General features: G+C 35.9%; 1 protein-coding gene and 1 long non-coding RNA gene across 2 annotated transcripts in view; both read right to left on the bottom strand.

Annotated features, from left to right (window-relative positions):
• Positions 1-12,675, bottom strand: part of LOC138189142 (uncharacterized) — a 288,383-nt gene that overhangs the window by 143,181 nt on the left and 132,527 nt on the right. The window lies entirely within an intron of this gene.
• On the bottom strand, positions 596-8,200 carry LOC138189150 (uncharacterized). Its single transcript, XM_069131300.1, has 4 exons — positions 7,994-8,200; positions 7,432-7,548; positions 4,276-4,390; positions 596-669 (listed from the first exon to the last, which is right to left on the bottom strand). Exons 1-4 carry the CDS (start codon positions 8,087-8,089, stop codon positions 596-598), a joined length of 402 nt encoding a protein of 133 aa, XP_068987401.1. The 5' UTR covers positions 8,090-8,200.

Below are 12,675 nucleotides of genomic sequence, written 5' to 3' on the forward strand. Positions count from 1 at the left end.
TACAAACGTTAGCTCTTATAATTGTTCAACTGTTCGTTTCGTTGTACGGCAGAACCGGTGAAATTCTAATACGACAATTTTCATTCGCGCTTTCATAACGATACATATCGTTCTTGGTCTCATGTTCCTCTCGATTATCGTATTGTACGACCAGCGCTGTGATGGAAATTGAAATATTTATTTACTTAATATTTAACGTAATAGTTTAATTGCACATTACAAAGCATTATCGTTCCCGTACAATTATCATTCGACGTCGTTAATCGATAGCTGGGTAAGTAAATACATCATCTCATAATGAAAATTGCAATTACGATCCATATTTAAATTAGTCATCTGGCAAATATGAAACTTATCATATAATCATTCCACGTGTGATAAATGAAATGAATTTGTTTTTAATCTGAATATCAGATTCATTAATAGGTTTGTTTATTTTTTAACGGATGTTATAATTATTATATCGAGGGGAAGTTTAAACGAATAATTATAGCGAATAAACATTGCAATAGAAGAAAAATGACGAATATCAGACCAATTAAGAAAAGAAATTGCAACATTTACTTACCCTGGCTTCATTTATTTTCAAACTTCTTCAAACACTTACGCTGACAAAACAATTTACAAAATATGAAGATTCGCAAACGCGCACGTCGAACGAAAAACTCCCTTTAACAAAAAATTTTACAATACCGAAATAGGGTAGTGATCAACGTACTTGATAAAATACACACGCACGCACGCATGCACACACACACACACACACACACACACACACACACACACACACACACACACACACACACACACACACACACACACACACACACACACACACACACACACACACACACACACACACACACACACACACACACACAGAAACATATACGTATATGAGAGCATATAAATATAACGCGTTCAAAGAAAAGCAGACAAATTTATTACTCGATCTATCATAATTTTCATTAAGCTGTTTCAAGCGGCACTTAGTAAACGATAGGATAACGCGATTAGACCTCTTTACCTCTTATGTGAACAAAACGATGTATATTAAATAAAGTTAGAGACAGTATGGAATATCTAGTTCACTCGTTTTCTGGCTGGTCGTCTAGTCTAGAATGATTGATATAATCAGCTTCGACAAACTGAGACCGATAATCGCAAACAATAAACAGGAAGCGCCTAAGGCTGACACCCAAACTTCACTCAATGCTCGATGTTTGAGTCGAGCGCAGTTCGTGCTAGGTCAAAATCGTTGATTTGTCTTGTAAAGTATATTTCAACAAATATCGATACATTTCATGCGTGTCATGGAAAATGCGAATACATGACTTAAAGAACACTTTGAAATCATTTGCTTCGTATGTGTGTGTGTGTACTTGGCGTGTTTATTGTACGTCTCAATCTAGGCCGATTCTTCGGTATAGTACCGTGATAATTGCTTTTGGAACGACCTATAGATCGAAGAATTAAATATTCTCCATGCTTTTATTTTATGATTATCTTATTTTTATCCAAAGAATCATGAACACATGCGAAAAGTCTGATCCGATGTATCGCGGTCGCGCACCTCGTCAGCGGCCGAAACGTGAGAATGAACGTGTAGCTTATGTGCGTGGAGATGTGATTCGTAGCTGAAGCCTTCGTTACAAGTATCGCATTTGTAAGGGTACAATTTCCATGGATAGTCCGGACAATGCTTCAACTTGTTGTGATGATAAAAGTTGTACATTCCTTGAAACGAATTACCACATATTCCGCATAAAAAATCATTGCCCTTGTAATAATACGTGTTATGCTCGACTAAACGTTCGTAGGATTCGAATAACAAATGGCATATATTACAGATTGGTTTATCTTCCACAGCGCACTTCAGCGCCAGCCTAGAATCTTGCTCAATATGCAAGTGTCGTTCGTGAATTTGAAGACTCTGTTTCTTAACAAATCCTTGATTGCAGAACTTACAAAAGAATTTGTAGTTCACCGAACACGAAGGCGCGTGAGTAGCAAGCATATGAAACTGTAAGAATCTTTTAGTGGAAAACATCGTGTTACAAACGTTACACTTTTCTGTGGCTGTTTTGCGATAGGTGCGCTCGTGTATGCACAAATTTTTAAATGTTCGGAATTGTGTTCCACAAGTAGTGCAAGGAAACTTTGTTCTGTTCATCTTGACCGCTTGGTGACCCTTTGCGCGTGCAATCCCATTAAGTAAGCTTCTGCGCTTTGCAGCTGTATCGAATGACGAAGAGAAAGTGTCATCCGTAATAAGCGTACTCGTAGTCAAATAATTTTCCAAAGATCTTGTCGTCCCACTCGAAACATCCGACATTTGTTCCAAATCAGGTGACTGTACTATGCCGAGTTCTATGTCACTTGGTTCTTTCAAGGACCGAGACAAGCGGTTTACACGAGGTACACGTTGTTTATTTCTTAAGACTTTCATACGACGACATACATTCTCGTGTTGTTTCAAACATGAGTATAGCCAAAATCGTTTGCGACAACCTTTGCATTTGTGTTGTTTCTTGAATGCATTGCAATTTATTTCAACATCAATCGGTGGAGCGTCCTTTTTTGATCTTACGGTCTTCAAACAATGCAAAATCATGTGCCGCTTCAACAATGCCACCGTGTCAAACTTCTCATAACACACGCAACATTTCCTTCGTTTAAACACAATATGCTGACGCAGATAATGAGTTAGTAACTTATTCATGGACGTGTAACGCGCGTTGCATATGCTCGAAATGTAAATCGTATGGAACAATTTCATGTGCTCGTGCAGGTTCTCCTTCGAAGAAAACGATTTTTTACAAATATGACATTGAATTATTTTCTGCCGATAGACTTTAAAGTTTTTCTGAAATTCAACCGATTCTTGTTGAGATACGATTAACGTATCAGCGTAAGATTTTACAAATTCATTGAATCGCTTTGACGCAATCGTGTCAGCTTTCAAAGGCATGTTACATGTCGAGCTTGTTTCACGAAAACCTTCAAATTCCTCCTTCACATTTTTCGATACTGCTTGTTTGAAAGCATCTTCGTTTTCCTTTTCGCTTTCGTCTTCGTCTTCGTTTGACACAAAACTAGTAGGTTCCAAGAATTTGTCGCATTTCTCCAAACGGACCACGCATTCTTTACACTTAGCTTCAGGTGCAGATCTTCTACTTTGGTCAACTATATAGGGGGACTTGTTTCTTTTAAAAGATCGTCTTGATCTTCCAAAGGTCTCAAACTCCAATAAATCGTAAAAATCATATAAAGAAGAAGAACATCTTTTCACTGACCTAAGGTTGTATGGCGTATAGTGCGAGGTATTAGAGCTTCCAGGTTCAGCTTTTATTTCGTTCCTTAATAAAGATATCATTGTTTTTAAATTCACATGAATTTGAACAAATGGTCGTTTCCTAACAGGTGATTCGATTCGCTTAACAGAAGTAGACATCCGAAAAACTTCTGCAGCCGTTGATGTCTTGTTACTAAATGTGTGGAGCGTTGAAGTTGGAACAATAGTCGCAGTAACAGGAATATTCTCCGTATCGATAAAATTTTCCGGGTTAACCCATTTGTCATTCGGTTTGCCTTTGTACGGCGATACAAAGTCTGTAAGAACGGTTTGCTTCATTCTTCTCGAAAGTGTACCATGCGAATCGTTTAACCGTTTCGGGAGCGTAGACTTGATATTGTTGCTCGAATCCTTGGTGGGTGTACTGTTTGAACTATTAGATAGTTTCAAAGGTATATTTATTGAGCTATTTACGTTTTTTGGGCAGGGACAGCGTGAAGTATTTGATTCTGCCATGACTATACCATCCGAATGATTCGACTTTCCTAACGATTCAGGAGATGTTTTCGTGATTTTGCTTTCACCAGAAAATATTGCGTTCCCATGCGCATGAAATAAATGAGATTGGATATGTCTTTTGTAGGAAAACCTTCGGTTACAAAAATTACATCCATATCTAGACAATTGTTTCGTATAACATTGCTTCTTTAAATGATGTATCAAAGAAATATGCATAGTGAAAATCGCAGTGCAATTATTACACTTAAATACATTACAGGTATATAGTTTGTTATGCTGATCAAATAAACGTTTAGTTTGGAAAGTTAAAAAACAAACGTTGCAACTTCTTCTGTTGTTTGAAGGTACTTTATGTTTACTTTTTCGTTTATCAGGATACAAGTTCTTATTTTCCAGATACGTTCTTTCTTGAGGAAACGCGGATTCTTCGTGTTTAGAATAATCGTCATCCGAAGATTCACCTTTAAACGTCGCTGTTCCATTTTCATTCCCTGTATTCGTATCAACTGGCGACAAATCATCGCAGATCTCTGGATCGATTGGCTCTTCTTTTATTCTTATTGCATGGTCAGAAGGCTGAAAAAAATATACAAACCTAACGTAACATTCTGAAAAACGAAAAATCTATGAAACAGTCCTAGTCTAGTAATTGAAGCCAATCGTGCCATAAATATCATGGGTAGGATAAAAAGCTACGTATAGAACTACAGAACTAGATATTAGAAAGAACGGTTTATGACGCCATGTTTATGAGTTAGCCAGGTTCTACCATTAAAAACATGAAATACATAACTGCATAAATCCAGAATATCACATACGTAAGAAGAGAGGTGTAAATTTTGCGTAAATTTACGGCTTAATTAGAATTTCTAAGAAACTTTTCCTCAACTTCTAACATTTTCCATAGGACAGGGCCGATTGATATTGTCAAACTATTGTGTAGTGAAGTCGACTATATACAACTCTCAATTATATTCAAATGTAAGAAAAATCAGATTCGCAAACAATACTATTAGCATGGTTGTTTAACGTTATTTCATGAACGTATTCTTCCAGGTAACAAATCGGTACAAAGCAACGAGCGGTTCTTCTACATGTTTAAGAAATTGTATATTATAAATGAGAAATGAAATGTACGACAGAGCAACAAACACCATGCAAAACTCTAAAAATACCATATCATTTGAAAATATAAAAAAACAACTCAGAAAGTTTACAAAAATCACCATGAATTGTTTAAAATAGAATTATTTGTATGCAATTCGATGGAAAATATTGTAGAATCAATTGCGATCAGTAACCGATGTGAGAAACAGTCAATGGTAGTAACTGGTCAAACAAAAGGAAAACGTGACTGTCAACGGTGCTCACATAAGCTGAAACACTGATGCGATGAACGCATCAATGATTTTTGATCTTATATAATGCATATTGGCTTGCATCGATGCAGAAAGTAATATATTTTCTTAATTGGTAGGCAAAGCCATTGGGTATATATTAAGTATATATTGATATACTGATGTCATTTTACGAGACTTTAGGGTCGATGCGTAGCGTCATTACGATACGTTTCAGCTTATGCAGGCTGCTCAACGAATTTTTTACGCTAGACTATACTAGAACTACTGTCCCGATGCTGTTCGGGCAGTATGGGACATATGCAAAATTCCTCCCTTTCACTATGTTGCCAATTTGTATAAGAATATATGTACACGCGGGTAAACGCACACGCGTATCTGTGCCTCGTTATAACAGTGTGCGGAATAATTTTGTATTTGAACTCATAGCAGCAATATTTTTCATAACGCATGCAGAAATTTAAAGCTGGGCATAAGGTTACACGAGCGTTAAAACGGACATACGTTTCACAGTCATTTCGTACGTACGTAGAAGTCACGGCATACGAGCGTCGTCTGTTTTGCAGAGTTGGCGTAACAATTACTCACGTCCTATCAGTGTGCTGACACGCATATGGTCGAAGCGCTAAATTTCTAGTTCTTAAAAATAGCGATTCGTGAGATGTACCGCGGCGGCTAGCGCGTGCATTCTCTTTGGAGAATTCGGCAGAAGAAGCATAAGGATATAGATGGAACATTGGACACGTCGAGACGCTACTAGAAGGTTCTGTGGCACATGTGACGCCACACAGACATCTACACAGGTCACACTCATTACTGCATAAAGAGTGAGGTTCAAAACCTTTTCAAGGGCCATGAGTCACTAAGTTAGTCAGTCTGAGAATAACTAGCCAACTGTCTACATTCCACAACACACGTATATTTCATGTAATAATTGTTTAATAAATATCACATAACATCGTTTTAACACAAACATTGTGTCTTCCACAGATTATTAATCTTAATTCCGAGATTAAATTCTAACATAAACCATGCTTAACGGAACGTTCGCGACATTGTGTTGTAAAACTCCAATAATACCTTTTTAATCTGAATCGATATCGAAGTGCGTTAAAAATTGTAAATAATTTGATTTATACAAATGATCTTTGCAATAACAAATTACTTATAATAAACAAATGTAAAAATCCTTGCACAAAATAGAAAAGTTTTCATTCCGATACAACTATTCGCTATACAATAATCGCTGGACATACATAAAAAATACGTACTCATCGAACTGATATCGAATCCACTCATTTACTCATCGAACTAACGATACTGAATCCTGATACTCAGCTGAATGCAATGCCCGTATTTATATAAATACATCAGTGAAAAGGTAACGCACGTTGCCAGTGATGAACGTTCTTGGTACATGTGTGAGTATTAATCTATTATACGGCAATATATTTTTTACAACATACGTTGTTTCAACGCTCGTATACTTCGACGCTTGTATGCTTCAACGCATTAATATGATAAAAATCTAATCTTTCTTATTAATTCTCTTGGTATCGTACGAATAAATAGATAACATTTCACGATACATCAGCGATTTCCATTAATATTACATAAAATATATTTATATATGTATAAATATCAATTTTATATTCTACAAGTCGAGGAAAATTAATAACAACTAATAATAACACAAATGGCAAACATAATCAGTGTACTAAAAGTTAACATATTAATGAAAATAAATTTCTATTTTTATACAATAAAATATGTAACTGAAATTTAATTGTAAAATAATCACATTCGTATAAACTCATTACTCTACAACGGAGCAATTAAATATTATATTGATAACAATAATAAGCAAGGTTGCATCGATGCTAGACATTCTGCATTACTTTAGTATTTTTAATCCATGTATTATTATTGAGCCATAATATATAAAGCATAGACGCAAGAGATCATAGCGCGTTGGCCAGAGTAATCTTACAATTGACAGATACATTATACAAAATTTTATGTACCATGGTGGAAATTCCTTCTAATTCAACAATTAAATTTCATTTGTATTACAAATCACAAGTTTGCGTCACAACGGTCAAAGAAGCAAATCTTACTTTGTCATATTGAAATAGTTAAAGAAAGTGGTACATAAACATTAGCTTAATATGTTATATTAACCAAGATTTGTAGAAACAAAATATATTATTCAATACGGTCAAAGTTCTCTCATCGAATGATGTTTCAAAAGGTACTTACGTCCATTTTGTTGTTCAATTTTATATCCATGTAGATTGCATCAATGGGCCGCACGTAAACTAACACTCGAGCCATTTGCTTTACGAAATTATTATTATTATTAGACAAACTGCTTGCCTGTGCACAAGGAAAATCTATGATTAGTGAGTAGTAGACTTCAATAATATCCTCAAAGAACAATTCGCCAAATAAAATATAATAACTATAATAAAATAATAAAATATAATAATAATATAATAACTTAAAATATGCCATAACTGCACGATAACAGTAGCAACTTGTAAATGAATATAGAAATTGTATGAAATGCAGTTATCAAATATATTTAACAAAACTGTAATTATTTGATAAAAAGTTGTGAAATCAACGAAAAGCAGAAGAAAATGGAAGATATTTCAGGTTAACTTGTCATACATGATCTTAAAAGTTGTTTGCACTGTCTTATTATTCACTTATTATTCACTTGCATCCAGAACATGTTTTCCTTTCTTAATAGTTCGCGTCAAGATAGAATGTAAATTTTTTTTATACACACATAAACATGCACAGAGAGAGAAAATACCGCTCGAACTCGGACACCACCATGAGCAGCACTGTGGGCATTAAAATGGCATCCTCCACTAGTAGCAAACATGCCGCTCAGTTCAGACAGGTTCATGCGTGACTACAGCGCATGCGTGTTACTGAGTAGATTTTCTGACTAACTTCACGTTATGTCCAATACAATTTTTTAGTTCACGATTCTATATAAACTCACGTGATATATGTATGTATACCTGTGCATCTAAGAAGCAACACCAACACACGTCAATGAATATCTGATTATTCCTGCATCATAAGTATTACAAGCATCGCATTCGTGTACACAGGTTTGTAAACTCCAGTAGAGGGGGTAATGCTCTTAATATTCTGAAATGTGCTTTACAAATCGGCCGTTAGTCGCAGTGCTGGCATCGATTTGTTAACACTTTTGTTTGCATTAAAGGTACAGAATATAAACAAAACTGCTTTTCATAATTTTCATCAATATACTTAAAGTAGACATACAGTATTTCACGTGACACAAAAGAATGTTGTTTAAATAAATGTAGTTTTACATAATACAATAGAATTTAGTTTTAGACACGATCGTGCTGCAGACACAAGAAGCGCTGCGCGGCAAAGTCTAACAAATCGATTCAAGTCCCTTACTCGAGAAATACTTTCTGGCCCCTAGGAGTCTTACCCACTCTAATGGAATTCTTAAATTTGTGTATACGAACATGGCAAATATGTGCATACATACACAGGCGCACGCGCGCGTACGCGCGCGCGCACACACACACATGTATTTACTGTTGACTCTGTCAAAGGCTTATGAGATATCACTGGTTGTTAAAATATTTGTCAAAATATCTGTTTTATACTCTAGCGTTAAGGATGAGAATCTTATTGCTCAAGAAATTAAAATGTGGTTAAAGAAATGATTATTTGAACCCTATGGACAGTTAACTTTTGCGGTCGGTAACTTACCGACAACATATTTATATGTGTCGTATTATCGCTAGAATTTACGTTGCGTAACAATTCTTCATTTGAATTAGCCATCGTTTTGTACAACAGAGATTATATTTACAGGTACAAAAAAATGTCTTTTACAAAGTTTAACGAACAACAGTGGTGTTTAGACACGCAAGATGCAATTGACAACGTTCTTGGGTTCGATAACGAATCCACGGTCAACGGGATAACTCTTTACTAAGCGTAGAATACTTTTTAAGCACAAAATACGATTGCTGGGACGCTCGGTATAAACTGCTCGATGTGTAACTTTCCAAGGAGATCGCACTAATAATAGACTGATGAAAATTTTCCTAGCTTTACAATCGCGTTCGTTTGTTAAATACTCGTTAGAAGCATCGAGAAAGTTCCAATCGCCGTTGCTAGGCAGTTTCTGCGTGGAGTTTGATTATTAATACAACCCATTGTATGTCTCATATGCGTCCCATTATATTGGCACCTCCGAGGTAAAATCACACGTGACCAGGCCCGTTTGAGGCCGTATGCCGCCACAACCACATTTCTAGGGAGAACCATACAACCACTCCACACCTCCGTCAGGCAAAACGTCCATCCCGTGACCCTGGCTACCAGTTGTGTCACCTCGAGCCCAATCTCACTATCACAAATCTCGATCAATTACAATCAGATTGAATGACAACAATTGCTTAATTACGGATATGATAGAATCTAGGCTAAAGTATTAGAGGATTTTCCCAAAATTTCAAAGGCAAGGCTCCGGTTTCCTTTCATCTCTGACATATGTAATATCATCTGAGATACAATGACACAGACGGAACGAAGTACAGAATAAGCATTTATATCAGTATACATAGACGAGACGTAGAATAAACACGTTTATCGCACATCTGGAGGCATTGGGAATTTTTAGCATTTTAGTATTATTCCAAATGTTACCGACTCCGCGTCTCGATAATATTATCTCTTCCCTTCAGCACATTATCCAGTCCAGCACATTGTTAAATTAAAACCATCTCAATTTCTGGCATGGATTTTTCTGGCAAAAATCATCCTGGTAACCAAGTGATTACTACGTAGCGAAGCTACAAAAGTATGGATTGGAACACACAACAATATTCTATTGAAAGTGCAACAGGTTCTCTGTGCTAAGGAAAATAAAAACTGGTGTTTTCTCGATAATGTCTAGACTAACAATAGAGTGTTTCTTTTCGATTTTGAACTTGAACATCTGACGACGAAGATGAGAGCCTGTTTAACTATGCGTTTCATTTAAAAGATAGACAGAGCCACGTTACATTTCTTTAACCGGTAGCGAGTACCACGAATAATCTATACTGGATGGAGAAAAGGCGGCTCTGAATCGGCGTTTCATCAAATACTTAAAATAATAACTCAAAACAGTCTTGTTACTTTTAGACTTCTTCAGAACATGGTAATGGCAGTGAAATCTGAGCTGATGTAGGGTTTTCGTAACAGTCTAGCGCGGCTTACCTGGCACAACCACATAAATAAATTGGCGAAGGTGGGGATTTATAGTACCTAACTAGACTTCTGCTAGACGAGATAACAAGCAGCAGGCCTCGTGTCACGACGTCCCGCGACGTTCCACGACGACCCACGACATTCCACAACGATCCACGACATTCCGCGATATCCCCGACGTCCCATGACGTTCCACGACGTCCGACGGTGCCCCCGTAGGGGATTATTAGTCCAGTCTAGTTCATCAAACTGTTTTGGATGATGTAGACTAGACTAAACTATTAAAGTAGTTTTTAGCTTGATATATCTCGGAATTATTAATATATGTTGTTTACCAATAGCAATCTAATCCTAATATTAAAATTAACCTTACACTTTGAGAATAGTACTTCATGTATTATTATTTGGGAAACGATGGCAATTACCTGGTCGCATCACGGGGAGGTAACTACGCTCGGGTTCTATTTACGTAAAGAGTTTTTAAGCATCGAAAACAGAAGATGTAATGTTATTTGATAGCAAAGAAGTAGCGTGTATTGAAATTTATTAATTAGAATAGGTATAGTATGTGGATCCACATAATCATATTTGAATATTGAACTTACCATCGAAGAAACCAAACCTCGTTGCCATCGATTAAATTGCATTTGCTTCTTCATTTTCATGAATGCGGTTTGATTTCTTGGCTTTGAGCGAGTACGAAGAATTACATTTCATCCATAGGCGCTCTACAGTTACACTTTGCATTAGCACTGATTTTATATGAAATAGTTAAGTGAAAAATTAAATACTGTGTTTAAAATTAAAAAATAAAACAAAATACCATTTCGAAGACTCGAAAGATTTCGTTAATACCAAATAAAACAAAATAAATCATTAATTTAATCGCTATGAGTTGGTGGTATTGATTTAAATGAATAGTAGAATTGCTTCCGATTAATAGTATAAATTAAGAGTATAATTATTTTAAACTAATGGGAGGATATTGTTATAAATTATTATTATAATTGTTAAAAATTAATGGAGTAATTGTTTCAGATTAATAATATATTGGTATAAATTAATAGTTGAACTGTGAGGAATTAATAGATCAAACGTTGTAAGTTAATGGCTTAAATGCTGTAAATTATTAACTAATTGTTACAAATTAACAATTAAATTATTAATAAGTGAGTGAAAGTTCTATTTTGATCTACACAATACGGCAGATCAAGGAAAAATGAGCTCCCGCGCGAGTCGGAGTTCCTTATACACCTCGTAAAGTCGTAGAGAAGAAGATTCAGAGACGTAAACGATCTCGCGCGATGTTGTGCAAAAGAATGTTGGATTGGATGGAAATCCATAAGAGCACATGGAAAACAGCTCTATGAAATTTACGAGTGGAGAGAAGTAATGTTTCCTCTGAATCGTTGCCTTCATAATTCATAAATAAAAAAGCGTATTATCAATGTTCATAAAAGGCTTGCACAGGCACCGTGATTGTCCCTACCGCGAGTGTCCACAAAAAATACGGTGCAGTATTCCGTCTCCCAGATCCGGATCGTCGTGTTGAATTCGTCCGCCAGGTTTCGATGTACCTATATCCTGAAATCGATAATCTATTTTACAAAATATCCTTGTGCTAGGTATATAGTTCTATTGGTGTGGTAACAAAGGTGCATGTCCGAAAGTTCTCCAAATGTATACGATATTTTGTAACAGATACAGCGATTTAAATAATAAACAACGAATAGTAATGCTACAGTGCATACAACACTCACTACGCGTACTGCACACCCAATACACCTGGGTGACACTATAACTTTATATTTTCATTTCTCTGAAAGTTTCTCATCGACTGTCGGAATGATTCTGTCCTTCCAAAACTGTTCTAGCCTTTTGCCTCAAAATGGCCAATACATGGTAGCGACGGAGAGTTCATTCACGAAGAAAAATTTACGATACTCTTTGCCAATGCTTATGTAACTTAAATTTATGTAACTTGGATTTATCCAGGAACAGTCATAATATTTCAGAAGTTCCTTACGAAAACAAGGGTGTGGTATCGAGGAAGCAAACAGGCTGTGCACCAAATGTGTTTAAAAAAGCGTAAATCTATTTTGTACAATCGTCAAACTTTACATAGCTGGAGATTTATTCATAATTCGTATTTACCAGATGGGTTTCGGAAATATGTCTATTTCTTTTTTGTACATTCTTTCAAGCTCTAAATAGTAGTCAATAAAACAATAAAAATATTGG

Source organism: Bombus flavifrons, chromosome 18 (assembly GCF_040668555.2).
Source record: "Bombus flavifrons isolate JBK064 chromosome 18, iyBomFlav1_principal, whole genome shotgun sequence".
NCBI lineage: Eukaryota > Metazoa > Arthropoda > Insecta > Hymenoptera > Apidae > Bombus > Bombus flavifrons.